The following is a 16,979-nucleotide window of genomic DNA, read 5'->3' on the forward strand; positions in this document are numbered from 1 at the left end:
ACACCCATACAAAGCCGAAGAAAGAGTTCATCTCGGGGGCAAAAGCAAAGTAAATAGATGATATACATTTATCCTTTTTCTTCCAGGTGCCGTATTTGCCTCATTTTCATTTAAAAACTTGTGGAGATAATACTTGTCTTGGTCTTGCTGTGAGTGGAGTACTCGCAACTTCAGGGTTTTTTTTTTATCTAACGAGACGGCGGTGATAGGAGAGGGGAAAAGATGGTGGGGGCCGGGGCAAGTCGGTCAATTTAATTCCTGACGATCTGAAAGAGGTCAGGATCATTTCATATAGCCCTGGCTGAGCAGATCATTACCAGTCACAAATCTGTTGGTTACATGGCAAGGATTTATAGCTAAGTAAATAGGGAACCGTCATAAGTTCTGAAAATGGCGTGTTGGCCCTGCGATAATGGCTAAAGGACGATTTAATAGAGTTCGGCATTTATTCGTTATCTGTATGCGGACAGAGACTGAATTGGCACTATCACTCATTTTTTTAATAATGTGGTAGGCTACCATTGCACTTTTTTTTTTTTTCCCCTTTTCTGTTTCCTCTGCATGCAACACACGCGCACACACACACACACACTGTCAGCACACACAGACGCCACACACAAAGCAACAAATGCGCACACATTTTTCACACACGAACACTATACGGAATAGTTTCGATTTCAGTCACAGCAGAAGGCTTGGCCACAAGAGATTGTGCTGGTTTGAGCCGGCATGGACCAGATTTTACAGGCTACAAAGGAAGCAGATTACCACTTGTATCGAATTCCGTATTGGATAAAAAAAAAAAAAATCTTTTGTTTGAAAAAAAAAATTGCTGATTATCATAACAGAAAAATTGCAGCAGTGCAATTTTGAATACTGGCTGGCATCACAAAAACACAAGGAACTACGCTCATGCAGGAGTAATTATACCATTTACAATATTCTGTATTTACTGCTGTATATCTCTTGAGCAACACGAGCATCACTGGCCAGACTGAAGAATGGATGCCAAAGAAAAAATAAAGCTAAACAGGAAGAAACGAGAAAAACAGCTCACCATGCCCCTCATATAGTTTTAACAAATCCTCCACAAGGACTTGCAATCAGTCAGGCAGCACAAATGAGCTAGAACAAGTTTTGTTTGGTATCCATTGACTGATGGCAGAGCTGTGGTGAGGGATCGCAGGATCTGATGGGGTTTTTTTCAAGCCCCAAATAACCACATTCACAGTGTCGTTTTAAACTTTGGCCTCTTCAATAATGCATTCTTAGCGGGAGTTGTTGCTTAAGTTAGAAAAGAGTGTTTCCTCACTAAAGTGCGCCTTGTTACTGCCGACATTTTCAAGGGTAAGAGCTCTTTATAAAAACATGGAGTTATACTTGTTTACCTCCCACATTACAGATATTGACAATATTTTTTTTATTTGCACCACTCACTGAAATGTCACAGAAATATACTTATGATAAGCAAAAATGATGCAAGAACTATTTTTGACATGCTTCTAAAATTACAGTGGGATATGCTGTGGCAAATGCAAGATTATAATGTGTGAGTTTCTTTATTTTTCAGTCAGTTTTTGTCTAGCACAGACTCATCCTGAATTCATTATTTATGACAAATTTCTTTGACTGTGTTTACTAGTTTTGTTATAAATACAGGAGAGGGAAATTTAGGGAGTGCAGTATTGTTTTGTTGTTGTTGTTGTTGTTGTTTTGAATTTTGGTATAAGATAAAAGCAAATGTTAAGTCATAGTTTTATTTTATTTAAATAGATTTTCCTCCTATATTGTTCACAATGATCCCAAATAAATAGTTTAGGTAATTTTGGCCCTAAGTCTCCTTTTACAGCTACTACCTTTGTAATATTGACCAATTAAATATTAGATTAGATTAATTAAAATCACTTTACACATCAAAAATGTGTCCTTCCTCTTTCTCTTCCAAATGCGCTGCATTCCCACGTGAAGCCTTCCTTCTCTGCAACCCTAACTTAAGAACAGGCCAGGGAACCAACCTTTTAATTGTGATTGGGCATAATTAATGGCAAATGGGATTACTGCCCTCCCTTACATGTCTGTTTCATTATCAGAGATGCAAGAATTTCCAGGACAGGGAATAGGAATAGCATTTCTTATTTACTTCACTTTAAATTTGTTATTCTCTTTCATGAAAAATGTATAGCTATGCTAAGATTCATTTTTCATGATCTATGGTTGTTCTAATAATAAGCAGTACTGTATGTATACACAATTGTAGCCTTACATGGCTTTCCATGCATACGCTGAACAATCTGCACCTTTAATGTGATTGATAACAGACATTAAATATTGACAGCTTACCAGCATTGATAAACAGCGATACAAAATAATGTGCCTCAGCATTTTTATAACTCTGTTCCAAAAGGCACACCGTTTCCTTTTTTTGTTCATTTTGCAGAGAATTGCACAGTGACAGATGAGAAAATTTCGCTCAACATTTAATCTTACTATAAATGTGCAAACCAGATTTTACTCATTCTTTCTTTTCTCTCGCCATATCAATTTCTGTAATGTGACTTCCTTGATAATCTCGGTTGATTCTGCGAGTCGAACGATCCATTCCCTGTGCTTGTTTAATGTGACAGCAGCAGGACTTGATCTTTGTTTGTTCAAAAAAAGTCAGCCCAAGCGGCGTGTTTAGCTCCGTTTAATGTGTTTGTCTTGTGATTTCCAAATGCTAAACATGCAAACAGATAAATCGTCAAGGTTAATTCTCTATCCAACCATATGACTGTTTCTGCTTTTTTTAAATCTATCTTTCACTTTCTCCATCCTTCTTTTCTTCTCCTTTTTGCTCTCACGATGCAGTTGATAAAGTTGCGTGAAGAGGTAAGTGCTTTTCTGATCTAAGAATTTAAGTTCTGCTTTCCGTATGAAACTACCTATTTGCCCTCCTTTCTTTGTTAGAAAATTAGAACCACTCATTTGGACACTTTCTGGATGTCTGATTGAACAGTTTAGAGGCCGAACCGCAGATAATGAATTTACTTAGGGCCAATCCCTCAAGTTCCCCCTCCTATAAATATCAGGAAGCGAAGATGAGATACTATTTCTGATGCAATTGTTTAAGGGCAAATATTAGGGAATCAAACTCAGAGTTCCTTCAGTTATTGGGACCAACAACTTTCAAGAACTTGATCAGCTTTTGAGTTTTGATCAGGAATGGCAGCTTGAAACTTTTTACTGTTCTTTAAATATCTCAATATGAGGCCAAAAAAGCTGCTTGTGCAATAAAAAAACACTGAGGTTATTTTTAGTGATTTTTGTTATGTAATTAAGAGTGCACATTGAAGGCTAGTATTTGTTTTGTGCTTTTGATTACAAATGAAAGGAAAGAGATGCTTAGTAAGATGTTGGGCCACCACATGCCGCACCTTGGCTTTGATTGCACAAGTCCCTGGAAATCTCCTGGAGGGAAGGAATGCCATTCTTCCAAAAGATACTCATTCATTTGGTCTTTTGATGATGATGTTGGAGAGGACTAACTAACACATCAATCCAAAATCTGCCAGAGGTGTTAATCTGGGCTGAAGGGAATCTGAAGACTATAGCATATGACTCATATCCTTTTAAAACTCATCAAGCCATCCACTGACCCTTGTTTCCATAGACTGTATGTAAAAGAAGCCTGAAATTTGCCATCTTGATTTTTTTTTTTTTTTTTTTTTAAAGTTAAAGTGACAATATTCACCGTGATATTAAATTGGTTGGATTTAGTACACACATGCCCCCATCTCACTTCCTTCTCTCATACACAGGAAACTTTTATTGTAGTGACCAATTCGATTTTGTGTACCAGACGATAATCATGTTTAGTTCTTCTGCAAAGTTTGATATTGAAGTACAATGACTTGATTTTGAAGCTGGCCTCAAGTGGCCATTTGAGGAACTGTAGTTTGAAACTTTTAGTAGAAAGGTTGTGGATTATCAGCCTTCATAGCATATCAATGTAGAAAACAGCTAAAGTTGAGATAACAGGATAATTTCGAGCCTATATAAAGGTCTTTTGAATCTTGAATCATATTCAGCTTAATACATTAAAACAAAATGGCAGAGGAGTGGACAGTAATGTGGAGATTTTAATGGAAATATCGCATCTCAGAAATGGAGGGAGTGTGCTTGAAGAATTTGATCAGTTCTTTATTCCACTCTCTCAGAAATCTTGCTATAGTGCTGACCCCCCATCTGCTGGAGAAAATGTGGAAACCAAAATGCAAACCACAACATTTTTTTTCTGGATTGTCAAGTTATTAAAGGGAACTTGAGAGAGCTACATAGTGCCCTGCTGTTTGTCTGTATAGATCTGTTTTTATTTTCACAAATTTATATTTATGTTTATTCTTTCTTCCCTCCTTACCGCCTTTAGTTTCTGCATATCCATATATATTGTATACATAGGATTGCACGTTAGTAATAGTAATAATAATGATGATGATGATAAAAAATGAATAAAAAGTTAGCTGCATGCAGAAACTAGCATCGTTGTTAACTTGTTGTTTAACTCATTAGCTTACCATATTTGAAACTGTATGGTATCGATATATGTAATTATTATAACTATATTTTAAAGAGGTGACTTATCAATAAATACTATATTATTCATAACAATTGTTCGGCTTGGTTAGCAATAGTAGGTGTTAATATCACTGATGTTATAATCATTTTAATAGTTTTGTTTATTCTGACACAGATCCTGTAAATAAGTATAATTCTAATATAGGTTTCCTTTTGCTTTAGTTTTCTTTTTTATTTGATTCATTTGATATGTAAAGTTCTACTGGGCTGTCTCAAACATCTATCACTGTGCTTGAATCATGTTATTGTTGTGTATATTGTCTTTATTATTTACTGGAGTATTGATAGTTCAGGTTAAATTGAAATGTCTTATAAATGTTTAATTACATGTCTAGCCTTTTAGAGTTTATATGTCTTGTCTTGGACTGCCCAGTAATGCTACTAATGGTAGGTTCAACATCAGCTTACCTTAACTTGAATGTAGTAATTGTCTCATTGTTGATAAACAGATATTATACACATATTTAGCTTTATGTTGTGCATGTATTCTGAAGTCTATATAAATTGTATTTAGCGCTCAAAGAGGCAGGTTCTTTAGTTATTGTAGGTTACATTATATTGTTGTCCTGCCCTGAACTCGTCTTTGTAGCTATAGTTACAGTATGTTGTTAAATGTGCCTTCGAGTGAGACTTTATTCAAGAGGGATTCTGAAGAAACAGAGTAATTCAATTCCTATCAAAGCATCTCCATTCACACCTATCCATAATTTAAAGTGCCAGCTTGGCCCAGATGCCATGTTATTGTGCTTTTTTTCCCTTTTATTTAGCTTTACTTTTGTTTCCCCTTCTTCTACCCACTTTTTCGGCATTTCCTCCTAGCCTGAGGGTCAGAAGACATCTTGAGTTACCTCACCTGTCTACCCTGTTTGGAATGGTCCAGTCTGTGTAATCGGGCTTGAATCTTTGCCCTCGTCGCCATTGCAGTCTTTTACCCTTTTGCTCTTCCTGCATTTGAATCAAAGGCTGGCGCAGCTTATACACACTTAAGCCCTGCTTTTAAAAAACTGCACTTTTTTCTTCAGCTGAAAAACATGTTTAAATATTTAGCACCCATATTCACAGCTGTTTGACACTTGTAATTCCTCGTCTTACAAGTCCCAAACAAACGGCAGAGAAGATCACACAGTCAGTCTGAATCACAGCTGTCATCATTATTCACTTTGACTCTCCCCCACCCTTATTGAAATAATAAGGAAATCATCTGAACTTTGGAAAATGGTGATAGTAACCGCCTGTGTTTGATATTGAAAGAAGGCAGGAGAAGGAAAGAAGAGGGGAGAGATTTCTTTTGAGCTACAGCTGCATTGTTCTGGGGCTCCCTGTTAATAACTTACAACTGAAGAGTGTTTCTTGACGCAAAAAAGCACAACAAAAAAACACCATTTTTGTGGTTCCTAAGAAGATCTTTGTTCAAAAATGTAGGTGTCAGATGAAAAGGCATACATACATAGGTAGGAATGGTGGTGGTGGCGGCGGGGCGCACTGGTGCACTCTCAGATGCACAATATTTATCATATATTATATTTTAGTCTTTTGCTAGAAGGCTCCATGAGAGGATCAGGTATGATTTGTGCTCTGTGCATGCCTTTGCCTTGTTCTGAAGGTTTTTACAGTGGTTATATGAGAACTGCAAGGGTCAAGTCTTGAACTGGGACAGTGTAGCACACCAGCAGCAACTTTGCATTTCTCTCAGTAAAAATTGCTGACAAGGATTGCTTGCTTGCTTGCTGCAGAATAAAAAAAAAATGGTTGACAACCTGAACAATTTCACTATTTTTGGTCCTGCAACATTGGAGCAATATTGCATGACTGTGAGAGATACTGCATTGTAATTTGTATCTCTTTATGTATAATCTCTTTATCTGTGTTGACTGACTGTGGCAATGCAGTGAACGATCTTTAGTTTAATTTGTACACGTTCCTTTTCATTATTTTCCCTGGTATCATCTTGTGTCCATGGCTGGATTGTTCCATTATTAGGGCTATCACAGTCTGCCATTACTGGATTCTTAGTGGCTGAACTTTAACCCTTTCCTTCAGGTTCTGTCACTGTGAAACTCAGGATGCATTATTCTAATGATCACACACACACACGTATACTACCACTGCCACCACTACCAACCCCCCCAGTGCCCCCCCCTCCCTCCCCTCGCCTCCACCTCACACACCCAACCCTCCCCCCGGGCCTAAAAGAAGACAGAACGAGGGAGAGAAGAGACACAGAGAGAGAGAAATTCAGGAGGATAAAGCTTTGAAGTGGCTTTCCATCGCAGCGAGTCTGCCGGCCGTCTCCCCGAGACGTGTCACCTTTGCCGAGAGGGAATAGGAAAATCACGTTTCGAATGGTAATGATAACATACTAATCACTTGAGCTCTTTGAAGAACCCAGGGAGTGCGCTACTCTGTCAGTATCCCTGGCTGCCTCATGCTCCCAGGCACACACAGGCACTGCAGCCATGGTCTAGGTGTATTAGCTTAAGCGTTGCATGTCAGTGCGTCCCCTGCATCGCAGCTGATCCATAGGGGCTCATTATAGCCCAAGCTTGGTATCCGTTTTCTCCCACATGTATACTGACACCATATCTGTTGGTGCCACTACCACTTCCACGCCACCTCCAAACCCCTTCTACCACAACCTTTACCAAAACCACACCACACCTTGCATCCAGTGCGTCTACTTATCAGTTTCCTCCTACCGCAAGACCATTTTATCACTCAACCACCCAACCCGTTCTCCTATCGCGCCATCCCTCCCCTGCCCTCCCTTTAACTATTAAAAAGTATCTCTGCAATTTTAAATGACATCTGTCAGCGGCACAAAGAAAAAGGAAACGAGGGAAAGAAAAGAGTTCAGAGGGAGTTTTCTCCTCCCTGCTCTTTTCCCATCCCTCTTGTTGTCAAAGTTTGAAAAGTGTGTCGTTGACTTTTTTTTTTCTTCCCCTCCACATTTTTCATTTCCTCTGAGTGATTAGCTGGTACACATTTTGACAGCCAAACCAAAACTAGAGATTTCACTTCTTTCCCTGTCCCCTTCACTCATGTGATGGGCGTGAAACCCTTGTCAGATGGGCGGCTGTCATTCATTGGGTTGTTTTCCTGTGTCAGATGTGTTAAATCTGATCAGTTTCTTAAGGTTGCGCATTAGAAAAGCCGTCACAACCAACAGCATTCAAGTAAACATTTAAGTCTTCCATGTTTATGCTGTTTGATTGCAGTGTGGGTTTAATGAAAGCTCGGTCTTATGTTGGTTTTGCACATGAAGTGTCTCAGTTCAGTGGATGATGAGGGGTTGTTTTTAGTATGTATGTAAGTGCATCTTTATATGTTATATAGGTGGCTGGGCACTTTGGACTCAGCAGACATGTTGTATGTAAAAAAATCCATAAGGTTAATAATTTTTAGAGCTTGGCAATTCAGTTTGTAAGGCCACTACGACAGGCTTTAAAAGGCAGCTCACAACAGTCACCAGTTACAGACTTTTTAACTAACTTTATCTAAGATTAATTAACTGTTTCAGCCTTTCAGAGAAAGCTTTGAATAAGAGCCTAAAAACCCCTTGTAAATTTCGGCATTTTAAAGCTACCACTGTTTTAACTCCACCAAAGAAAGTGAGAGCCCATTGTGGACGTCCAGTCAATGGATGAGCTCTTTTCTTGTCTTGCTTGTTATATAGGAGCTGTTTAGGTAGAGAAGAAGCCAAAGTCACTGGTTTGCTTGGTATCCTAGGAACTGCTATCAGTAGTTTGTACTCGTATACACGTGATATTTACAGCCTTAGCTTAGACCTTGATACTCACAAACACCTTCTTTGGAAAATAAAAAATCAAATTGCAGACTTAATAATTTATGAAACCCATCTTTTCTTGCTATGCTCTCTGAACTCCATTCTTTAAACGGACATTCTTGTCAATTGTTGATAGTTGTGAGGAATCAAAGGAGGAACACAGTAACTCATATCACAAATTTTTATGCATTCATGACACTGATGAGTTTGAAAAATATGATTTTTAGATTTTATATGTGGGATTACTGTCCACCTGTAAAGGGGGTAGATGTTGATTTGTGACTAGAGGTTCCTCCAGTTGGAAAACATTAGCTGGACCTGGTTTTGTTTTACCTGGACAGCTCTTTAAATAAATTTGTATTTCATCTTAAGGCGAGGAGTTAAAACAAATTAACTGTCCTGTGTCGAGCGGAAGGCAGGGTTGTGAAACAATATGAGGCAGCAAAGCTCCAAGTAGTGCCACTTTTTATGTCCAAGATGAGGCAGCAGCAGCCTTTTTTACATGCATTTGCTTGATATTCCATCAGGACACAACACATTGTGTCATCCATGAAGGTTATTGCCAACATGGTTGTATTATGTTGTCGCTGTGGATGTGGTCTGTCTGCTTAGGTGACAGCGTTGATGTGTTTCTTTGAAATGGGTCCCAGCCCTCTCAATCAATTTTTATTTTGTGTTTGTTTCTCCAGCTTGAGTTCTTTTTTTTTTCTATTTATTGCAGAGAGCACATCTGTTGGACAACACAGAGAAGCTGGAAAGGTCATCACGGAGACTGGAGGCCGGCTACCAGATAGCAGTAGAAACTGGTACGTATTCTGTTATGGATTGGAAAAGGAGTGGGGCGGTGTTGGGTGGGGGGGGTTCAAGATAGTGCTGAGGATGAGTGAGCGACAGCAAATTGTCTTGCTCATATGCGAGGTGGGTGGATGTGTGTGTGTGCGTGTGTTTTTGGAGGGTGGAAGGAGGGGAGTCGGTGGGGAAAAAAAACCTCTTTCCTTGACGCCTGATGACATTTTCGGGAGCACATCAAAGGTGAGCCAGGGAGGGAGTGAGAGAAGTGTACAGGCGACAGATCGGGCGCTGCTTCTCCTTGCTCTGCTCCTGAAGAAAATTCAAGCATCACTATGGCTCAGTGTGTATGCGTTTGTGTGTGTGTGTGTGTGTGTGTGTGTGTTATGTATGCATGTGCATTTGGTGGGTGGTGCTGTGCTTTTTTTTTTTTTTTTTTTTTCCCTCCACAAACAGATAGGGGGTCTATGAAAATAAACAATGTCAGCATTCCTCCTGAAGTTCTTAATTCAGGAGCGTACAAGAAAGAAAATAAAAACATATCACTTTCTAAATAAATCCTCTTAAAAACACACAAACCTTTTTTTTTCCTCATTATCAAGGATGGTTTTAATCTTAAAATAGGAAAAAATCTCATTGGGATCTTAAATAGATTTAACCAGTTAGCATATTTCTTTTTTCCCCCCCTCCCTGTCTTCCTTCCTGACAGTCACCACATTATTGAGGCGCAGTGTATTCCTCAGAGATATATCAAAGCTCATTCTTGAAGTATCAACCAGCTTTCTGTGGCTTCCGTTGTAGTTTTGAAAAAGTTTGTCAATTTACACTATAATCGCGGGGCGGCTGGTGTGCGCGACATCGACAGATTTAATAATTCAAGTCAAGGCAGGTTTGCACGGAGACCACTGGCTTTTGATGTTCCCTGTAACTTGCATTCACAAATTCCTAAATACAATCTGCATTCTCTGCCTAAAAATGTTGATTCAAATTTCCGAGATGATTCTGACGTTATTAGAGTTTCTCGATGGTGTCGAATTCTGCAACAGCCGGCGGATTTTTGTTCCGCCCTGCCGCAGCTTTCACAGTGACTCGTTTTGATGTTTTGCCTCACAGCTTGGTTGTTGGTGAAGAAGTGTACGGTGACTTAGCAGTGTTGAGCACCTCCTGTGTCCAGCGGTTTCTCCCGCTGTAGTCAGCCACATGCCCCTTGACCCTGTGTCACCAGTGGCTGTCTCATCCACTGTGTGTGCAGCTAGCTAAGAACAATGCCCGTTTATCCTGCCTCGGTCCCACACACGTGGCTCGGTCCACACCAGCTGTGGGGTATGTTTGTGGTTTGGTGGGGAAGCTTCGCCTCGTGTCTTTAATCCATGACCCCTTCCTTTACTCTGCTGTCGATACCAGCCCTCCGCTCAGATGCACAACCTGAAATGGCGATGTCTCCAGGTCAGCTAGAGAATACATCTAAACAAGGAACGTAGATCCACGCGGCATACGCAGCTCTCTACCAGACTAATCTGCCAAGCTCTCAAATTTAATAAAAAGTGTTGGCATGAACATTAGGAAGCCAGATTTATCTACTCGGTTAATACAGTTTGACAGAGGTCACCATCTGATCCAAAGTTCTTTTATTTCTTTTTTCTTTTGGATTGTTCGCCCGTTTCAAATGATATATTTTCTCTTGTTGTCCTACTGTGATGCATTACAACGCTTCCCAGACATCTTCATATTATCTTGCACTATTTAGTCCATACTCCTGCCAGATTAGTGAGTCACACAGTACACTAAGGAAACTGGATTTGTGTTGAACTTGGTTATTTTTACAGCCCACCAAAGATTCGTTTATTGTTGTTTGTTCTTTTTTCACATCATCAAGTACAAAACAAAATAAATATCCAAGTCCTGCAAGTACTAGACTTTATTCATGAGCGTTATGAAATGCCATTGGCAGTTGTTGTGGAATAAGCTTTGTGTTTTCAAATGCAGGTGTGGCATCCATGGATATTTAACAAGAATAATTAGAGCATTAAGTGTTTCTCCAATCAGACATTCTCTAGTTATACTGTAAATGCTACTCTTGCCACACATCTCAACTCTTCTTAGACATCTAAGCCCTACTTTTTTACCAAGAGCAGTTTAGCATCGTTATTTTGCAGTAATTCAAAGTTGCATTCTCCATCCACAATGACACAGTAGCCCTTAAGAACTACAATTGACCAATGGGGGAAGTGGAACTAAAAGACATTATATTTCAAAGAGATAGATCCTGAACAAAGAAATGGCGTAGAAACTCTTTGCCCCCTTTTCTCTTCACCGCCGACAATATCTCTCTTAATGACCAGGAACAAAAAAAAACAGGATGCTTCTAGGTCACATTTAAGGAGAAAAAAGAAGACTCTTAGTTCTAAGAAAAGATGAATCTTGACACAGTATCATTTTATCATAGATATTTTAGTTTTTTCTTCTTCTATTCTCAGTGTCTCTAGTGTATTTTGTGAAACAAAGGCTTGCCAAAAGCAGTGAGAGCCCTCAGAGGGATATAGAGGAGACTCTTTGGGCATGCAGAGCTATTTACCACACGCACCCTCAAGAAACAGGGTTCTCTGTTTGTCTCATAAATAAAGTATAGAACTTCATTAGTGAAGAGCACTGACTTGAAAGCCCAGGCATAGAGACATGCAGACATGGGGGCTAGCCCAGTTAAAGAGGGCAGTAAATAAAAAGGGAGGGCATGCAGTTAGCCAATTTAAAGACATTTGAGTCAGGGGCATTTGAAATGCCCAAATGTGGAGGCTTGTCAAATTTTGGAGATGTTGTTAAATCAAAGATATGCTGGATTTTAGTCCTTCCCGCCAAAGCTGAAGATATTTTGAATGATTCATGATGCTTGTTTAAGAATGAAAATAGCATGTTGTGCAACATGTCCATGTTGCAATGATTTGTTGCCTTACCTTTCTATTCATTAAAGGTTAGAGACTGATTAGCAGTTTCTGAAAAGATATGACTCTATAAAATATATATATATTTAAAAATAAATTCCACTTTACATAGCAGAATTTCAACTCTTAATTTAAAAACTTAAATATTAATTTGTGTTATCTCAGCAATTAAAATTATTTGATGGCGCTTTATTGCACTTTTGTGAGGACGTAAATAGTTTAAGGTTGAAATGTAACCTTGTCATAGCAGAATTCATTTTGTTAGCATGTTTGTGTGTTGCAAAGGACCGCTAAGGCGAGCGATCTAGCGTAATTCTAAATTTGTACGTTTCATTTTTCATATATAAAGGTAATTTTATAATAGATACAAGTTTACTGTAAACACAAACCAGAGGGCAGTATTTAAAAAGTGTCCAATTCAGTAAATCACACATTAAATATTAAGGAAACTTACTTTGAAAATTCATCCCCCCTTATGCTTGTCACAAATACTTTAGCAATGCCAACAAAATGAGCCGCTGAAACAAAGACGAGGACAGACAAAAGCATTGCTGCTCTGCATTTTAAAGGTGGCCAGCAAGAGGCTGAGACGATTCTTCTTAGGTGAGTATTCTTGGTGTTAGGAGCCTGTAATCAATCCTGCAAATGAAAACAGCTCATTAGGGATTGATTTCAGCCCCGTTTAGATAAGCAGAGAGGGTTGGGGTATGGCCCCCAGGGGCCCCAGCCTAGCCCAAAGTTCACGCCATGCCAGGTAGAGAGCAGCACTGCAGGCTATCAACTTTATTAGGATGGAGATAAGCTGATTAGACCTTGTCAATCAAAGGTGCCAGTGACTCAATCATGATCCAGGGGATTTTTCTTTCTTTCTCTCCCTTTTTGTCTCGCTTCCCACTCTCACACTCTCCCTCTCTTTTTTGTGATAAATCATTGAAGCGACCAACAAAGTGGCAGCCATCGCTGGGCTAAGCTAAGCAGCCCTGCAGTTGTCACCAAGGCAGACGTGTGAGGACCCTGTGATGATGTGACGACTATATTAAAGAGTACATCAATTTGTTTTAGAGCAGTTTGATTTTCAACTGCAGTGGTATTAAAAGAGGGGTGGGGGGGCAAAAAAGGGGAGGGTGAGCACGTCGGCGTCATCGAACAGGATTCCAGTGGCAGAGCAAGGGGTGCTGGGACAGCGAGAAATAAATAGATAAATGACGGAGTGACGAGAAATAAATAAATATGTTTTTGTAAACATTAAAAAAAAATCTTCATGGTTCTCGTTTGAAGCAGAGTGTGGCTTTGAGTCTTGCTGAGAGTCCATGGGTGCTGGAGTGGCCCAGTAACACAACACACATTTGTCCCGACTCTCTATCTCTCCCTCTCCATCTTCGTCTCTTTCTCTGTGTCTCTCCCGCTCGCTTTATTTCTCCCTGTTCCCTCTAAAGATCAGACTCGATGATTCTTTTGGTGCTGGGCCACCAAAGCGTCGCCTCAAATCCATAAGCAAACACTTAACAAATGACTTAGCCGGTTACGTTTATGAACACCAACTTTTATATTAAACAGAGGCTATTGTTCTCCCTCAATACATTTTATTCAATTCTTTAACATTCAAAACATGCTGTTAATGTAGAATATTTTATTACATTTTTACTGATTTACACAAATAAAAATCCTACAAATAAATAGGTAATTAATCAGTATTTAAGTGGAATTAGTATTTTTGGAAATTGACAATTATTTTACAATTTTAATACATTTAAAGAAAATTGGTTTGAAAATTAGGGTTTATAATATTAGTTTCAAGTTTTGTTTGTTTTGCAAATGCAACCCAATTTTATACTTGAATTTTTTTTGTATTAGTAAGTACTTTAATGATTTTTATATATATAATTTAAAAAGCATAGTATATACACACATTAAATGCAATGTAAATCTTTTTCTTATTAGCATGTAGCTGAATCTTTTCTCACTTCTTATTTTAGTTTATTCTCTCTGTTCTGCAATGTAGTTTTAATATTTTAAGCATCTCTTTTTCATTTCTCTTTTTAAAAGGACACTTTGCTAAAGTGGATTTCCTTGAGGTACAGCATAATAGATCACTTTTTTTTGTAGGCCGATACAATCGGCATGTTGTATTGTGTTCAAAAAGAATATGAAGTTATTTGATAATTGTTTGATTAATAAAGCCGAGAGCTAGGACTTAAATATTTCACAGCTTGAATTTTCAGCTAAAGAGAAAGGAGGCCTTTTTAAAGAAATATGCTTTAAAGCGAAAAACGTTTTTCTATAGCTATTTAAAAAGAAAACAGTCATTAAAAAAACACTGCCAAAATTTAACTTGAAACCATATTTCCTAAATATATATGCTTCAACGCATAACATCTCGCTCTCAGAAAATCTAGCCGTGGGTGAGCTGTTTATCGGTAAACCCCCGGTGGATGAAAGGCGTAGCAATAATGATTTTTTCTCTCCTAATCGGACCTTGTCAGCAAGGCGTCTTATCGTGGAGAGGAAAATGACACCGATCCTATCGAAGAGCCTGGAGTCCGAATCGGCGGCGTGTGTCCCCCCCAATCATGGCCGGCCGTGGCCCAGTCATATCTAGCGCCGCCACAAACGGCGAGCGACGCTTTTTTATGTGGACTTCAAAAACGTCGCGAGTCATTAAAATTGCACCCACGTTTGGCAGCGGGGATCAGCCGCTCTGGAGCGAAAATGGGATGTGGGAAGAGGAGACTCACTAAATGTGTTAATTCCATCCTCACATGTTTACGGCTTAATTTTAATCTGTTTGAGGGAGGAGGAGGGGTGGAGGGACGATTGGAAATGGGGGGCGGGAGGGGCAATGAGAAAGCCTAGCACTGCAATAAATCGCCATTATCTTTGACACCCTAGGACTCAGCTGTTCCAGGGATTTAGGGGTCCACTGGCAACAGTGTATATATATCGTAGGGCATGAAAACACTGTTTACGCTTGAACTGCGGTAGCTAAGGTGCAATCACCAGTTTCAGGCTGCCCAGACAAAAGGCCTTACTTTCACAATGGCCAGCTAGCATACGGACCCTCAATGGAAGAGCTGAACCAACAGACTCAAGTATGTGTTTGTGTGCGCGTGCGTGTTTTCCTGAACGTGCGTGGGCAAGTCTCTGTTTCCCTGTGTATCGACAGGTGTTGCTGCAAACATCCAAATATTAGTTTGAGCTTTTGTGGGGCTACAAAAATGGAAATAAGTGACATGTTTTTGCAAAGTTAAATGAACCTTCTCCAAAAATAGATCAAGAATTCTTGAACGAACAAAGATTGTTCCGTTAAGCTTACCGTCCACCAGCTACTACAGCTGCTCCTCGCCTCCTTGTGTTCCTCCATTAGGTCTCCACAGAGTGTGAGCTAGCATTAATAAAATTATGAGAAAATCTAATAATTAGACCTTTAGTCAGTTATTAGCTTCAACAAGGCTCTCAACATAATGAGACTCTTGGAAGTAATGATCTGACTAGAGAGCTCATTGGAGCTTTCCTGCTAAGTGTAAAAAAAATAATAAAATAGAGCGACAGACAACATTTTTAAGAGAAATATTGGTTTTAAACACATTTAAACATTTAAGCTAGGCCCTAAAACTTAATCACTAGCATTATACACATTTAGCGACTATATGATGGATATGAGATGAGATTGACCAAGCAACATTGACTCAAATCTTTTATTAACTAAAGATTAAACCAGCACAGTGATTGCAACTGAACACAGGCAGCCCAACTGCTTGATTAGCATTCCTCAATAGCAAACCATGAGCAATGTCCCCAACTACGGCAAATAGCATTTTTTTGTGTGCGCTTTAAGAACAATGTCCTTGAGACGATGAAAATTAAGTCATTTTGGGACACTTTGTAAATTGGTCTAGATTCCTGATCAAACCCCATCCAAATCATTTATTGATATAATCTTCTCCTTATCTCAAGATACAAAACACCCTTCAAATGCTAGATTGTGGTAAGACACTATATCTTAAAAGAGACCATCGTCCCAACCTTAAAACAGGTTTTTTTTTCTATTTTTAGGTTATAATAACTAAAAAGATACCCCCTGCCTTCTCGCATGCAGAAGAAAAAAGTGTAGCATTGACCTCTGGCTGACACAGAGAAAACTGAGGGAGGGTGGTGGGGGTGAGATGGAGAAAAAGAAAGCAGAAAGAGCGACGGAGAGGAGAGAGCTAAGACAACAACTGTGAAGAGCCGCATAGGGTTAAAGAAAAACTGTTTCAGAAGGAAATGGGAGACAAAAGCGCGGACTCGGAGCCCCCATGGGTGCTTTAAAGAGCCGCTACATCTGAGGTGCTGAAATATTAAAAACAGAAAAGGAGAAAAAAAACTGAAATAAAGTAAAGGAGTGGGAATGAGAGGGAATTGTGCTATTTTGTCAACTGAGGACCTTTTTAACAGAAAAATTAATTGAGTGATGAGAATGACGCAGTGAATGACAAGATGATTGATGACATTTAAAACCCGAAAATGGAGTAAAAAAAGAAAAGAGATTAGACATTTATCAGAGTGAGTGGATAGGTTGCTGTATAGAAGCAAGAAATAGAAATAATGGAAAGGAGATTACAAAGATCCACATAAAATATTTGAATGTTTTTTACTTGTTTACCAGGTTTTTTTGGGGTTTTTTTTTTTTTAAATCCTCTTGCTTCTCTTTGACCAGTAAACCTCCCTTACACATGTTCTCATTGACAGTGCACTAAAGTGACAACCATTCCTTTATTTATTTATATATATATATATATATATATATATATATATTTAAAAAAGAAAGGCAAGAGGCATTCTACTACAAAGCAGTGTTTCTTCACAGTGAGTCT

The 16,979-nt window shown here is 39.0% G+C and overlaps 1 protein-coding gene across 4 annotated transcripts in view; it reads left to right on the top strand.

The window, feature by feature from the left end:
* The window catches only part of vti1a (vesicle transport through interaction with t-SNAREs 1A), a 118,927-nt gene that overhangs the window by 27,697 nt on the left and 74,251 nt on the right, over positions 1–16,979 (top strand). For 2 of the 4 annotated variants that reach the window (XM_063482931.1, XM_063482933.1), the window contains exons 5-6: positions 2,848–2,868; positions 9,120–9,204. In XM_063482931.1, the coding sequence (XP_063339001.1) occupies positions 2,848–2,868; positions 9,120–9,204 (106 nt within the window). The remainder of the gene's footprint in view (positions 1–2,847; positions 2,869–9,119; positions 9,205–16,979) is intronic. The other 2 variants (XM_063482932.1, XM_063482934.1) reach the window with 1 other exon arrangement.

The sequence above is a fragment of the Pelmatolapia mariae genome, linkage group LG8, assembly GCF_036321145.2.
Source record: "Pelmatolapia mariae isolate MD_Pm_ZW linkage group LG8, Pm_UMD_F_2, whole genome shotgun sequence".
NCBI classification, from domain to species: Eukaryota; Metazoa; Chordata; class Actinopteri; order Cichliformes; family Cichlidae; genus Pelmatolapia; species Pelmatolapia mariae.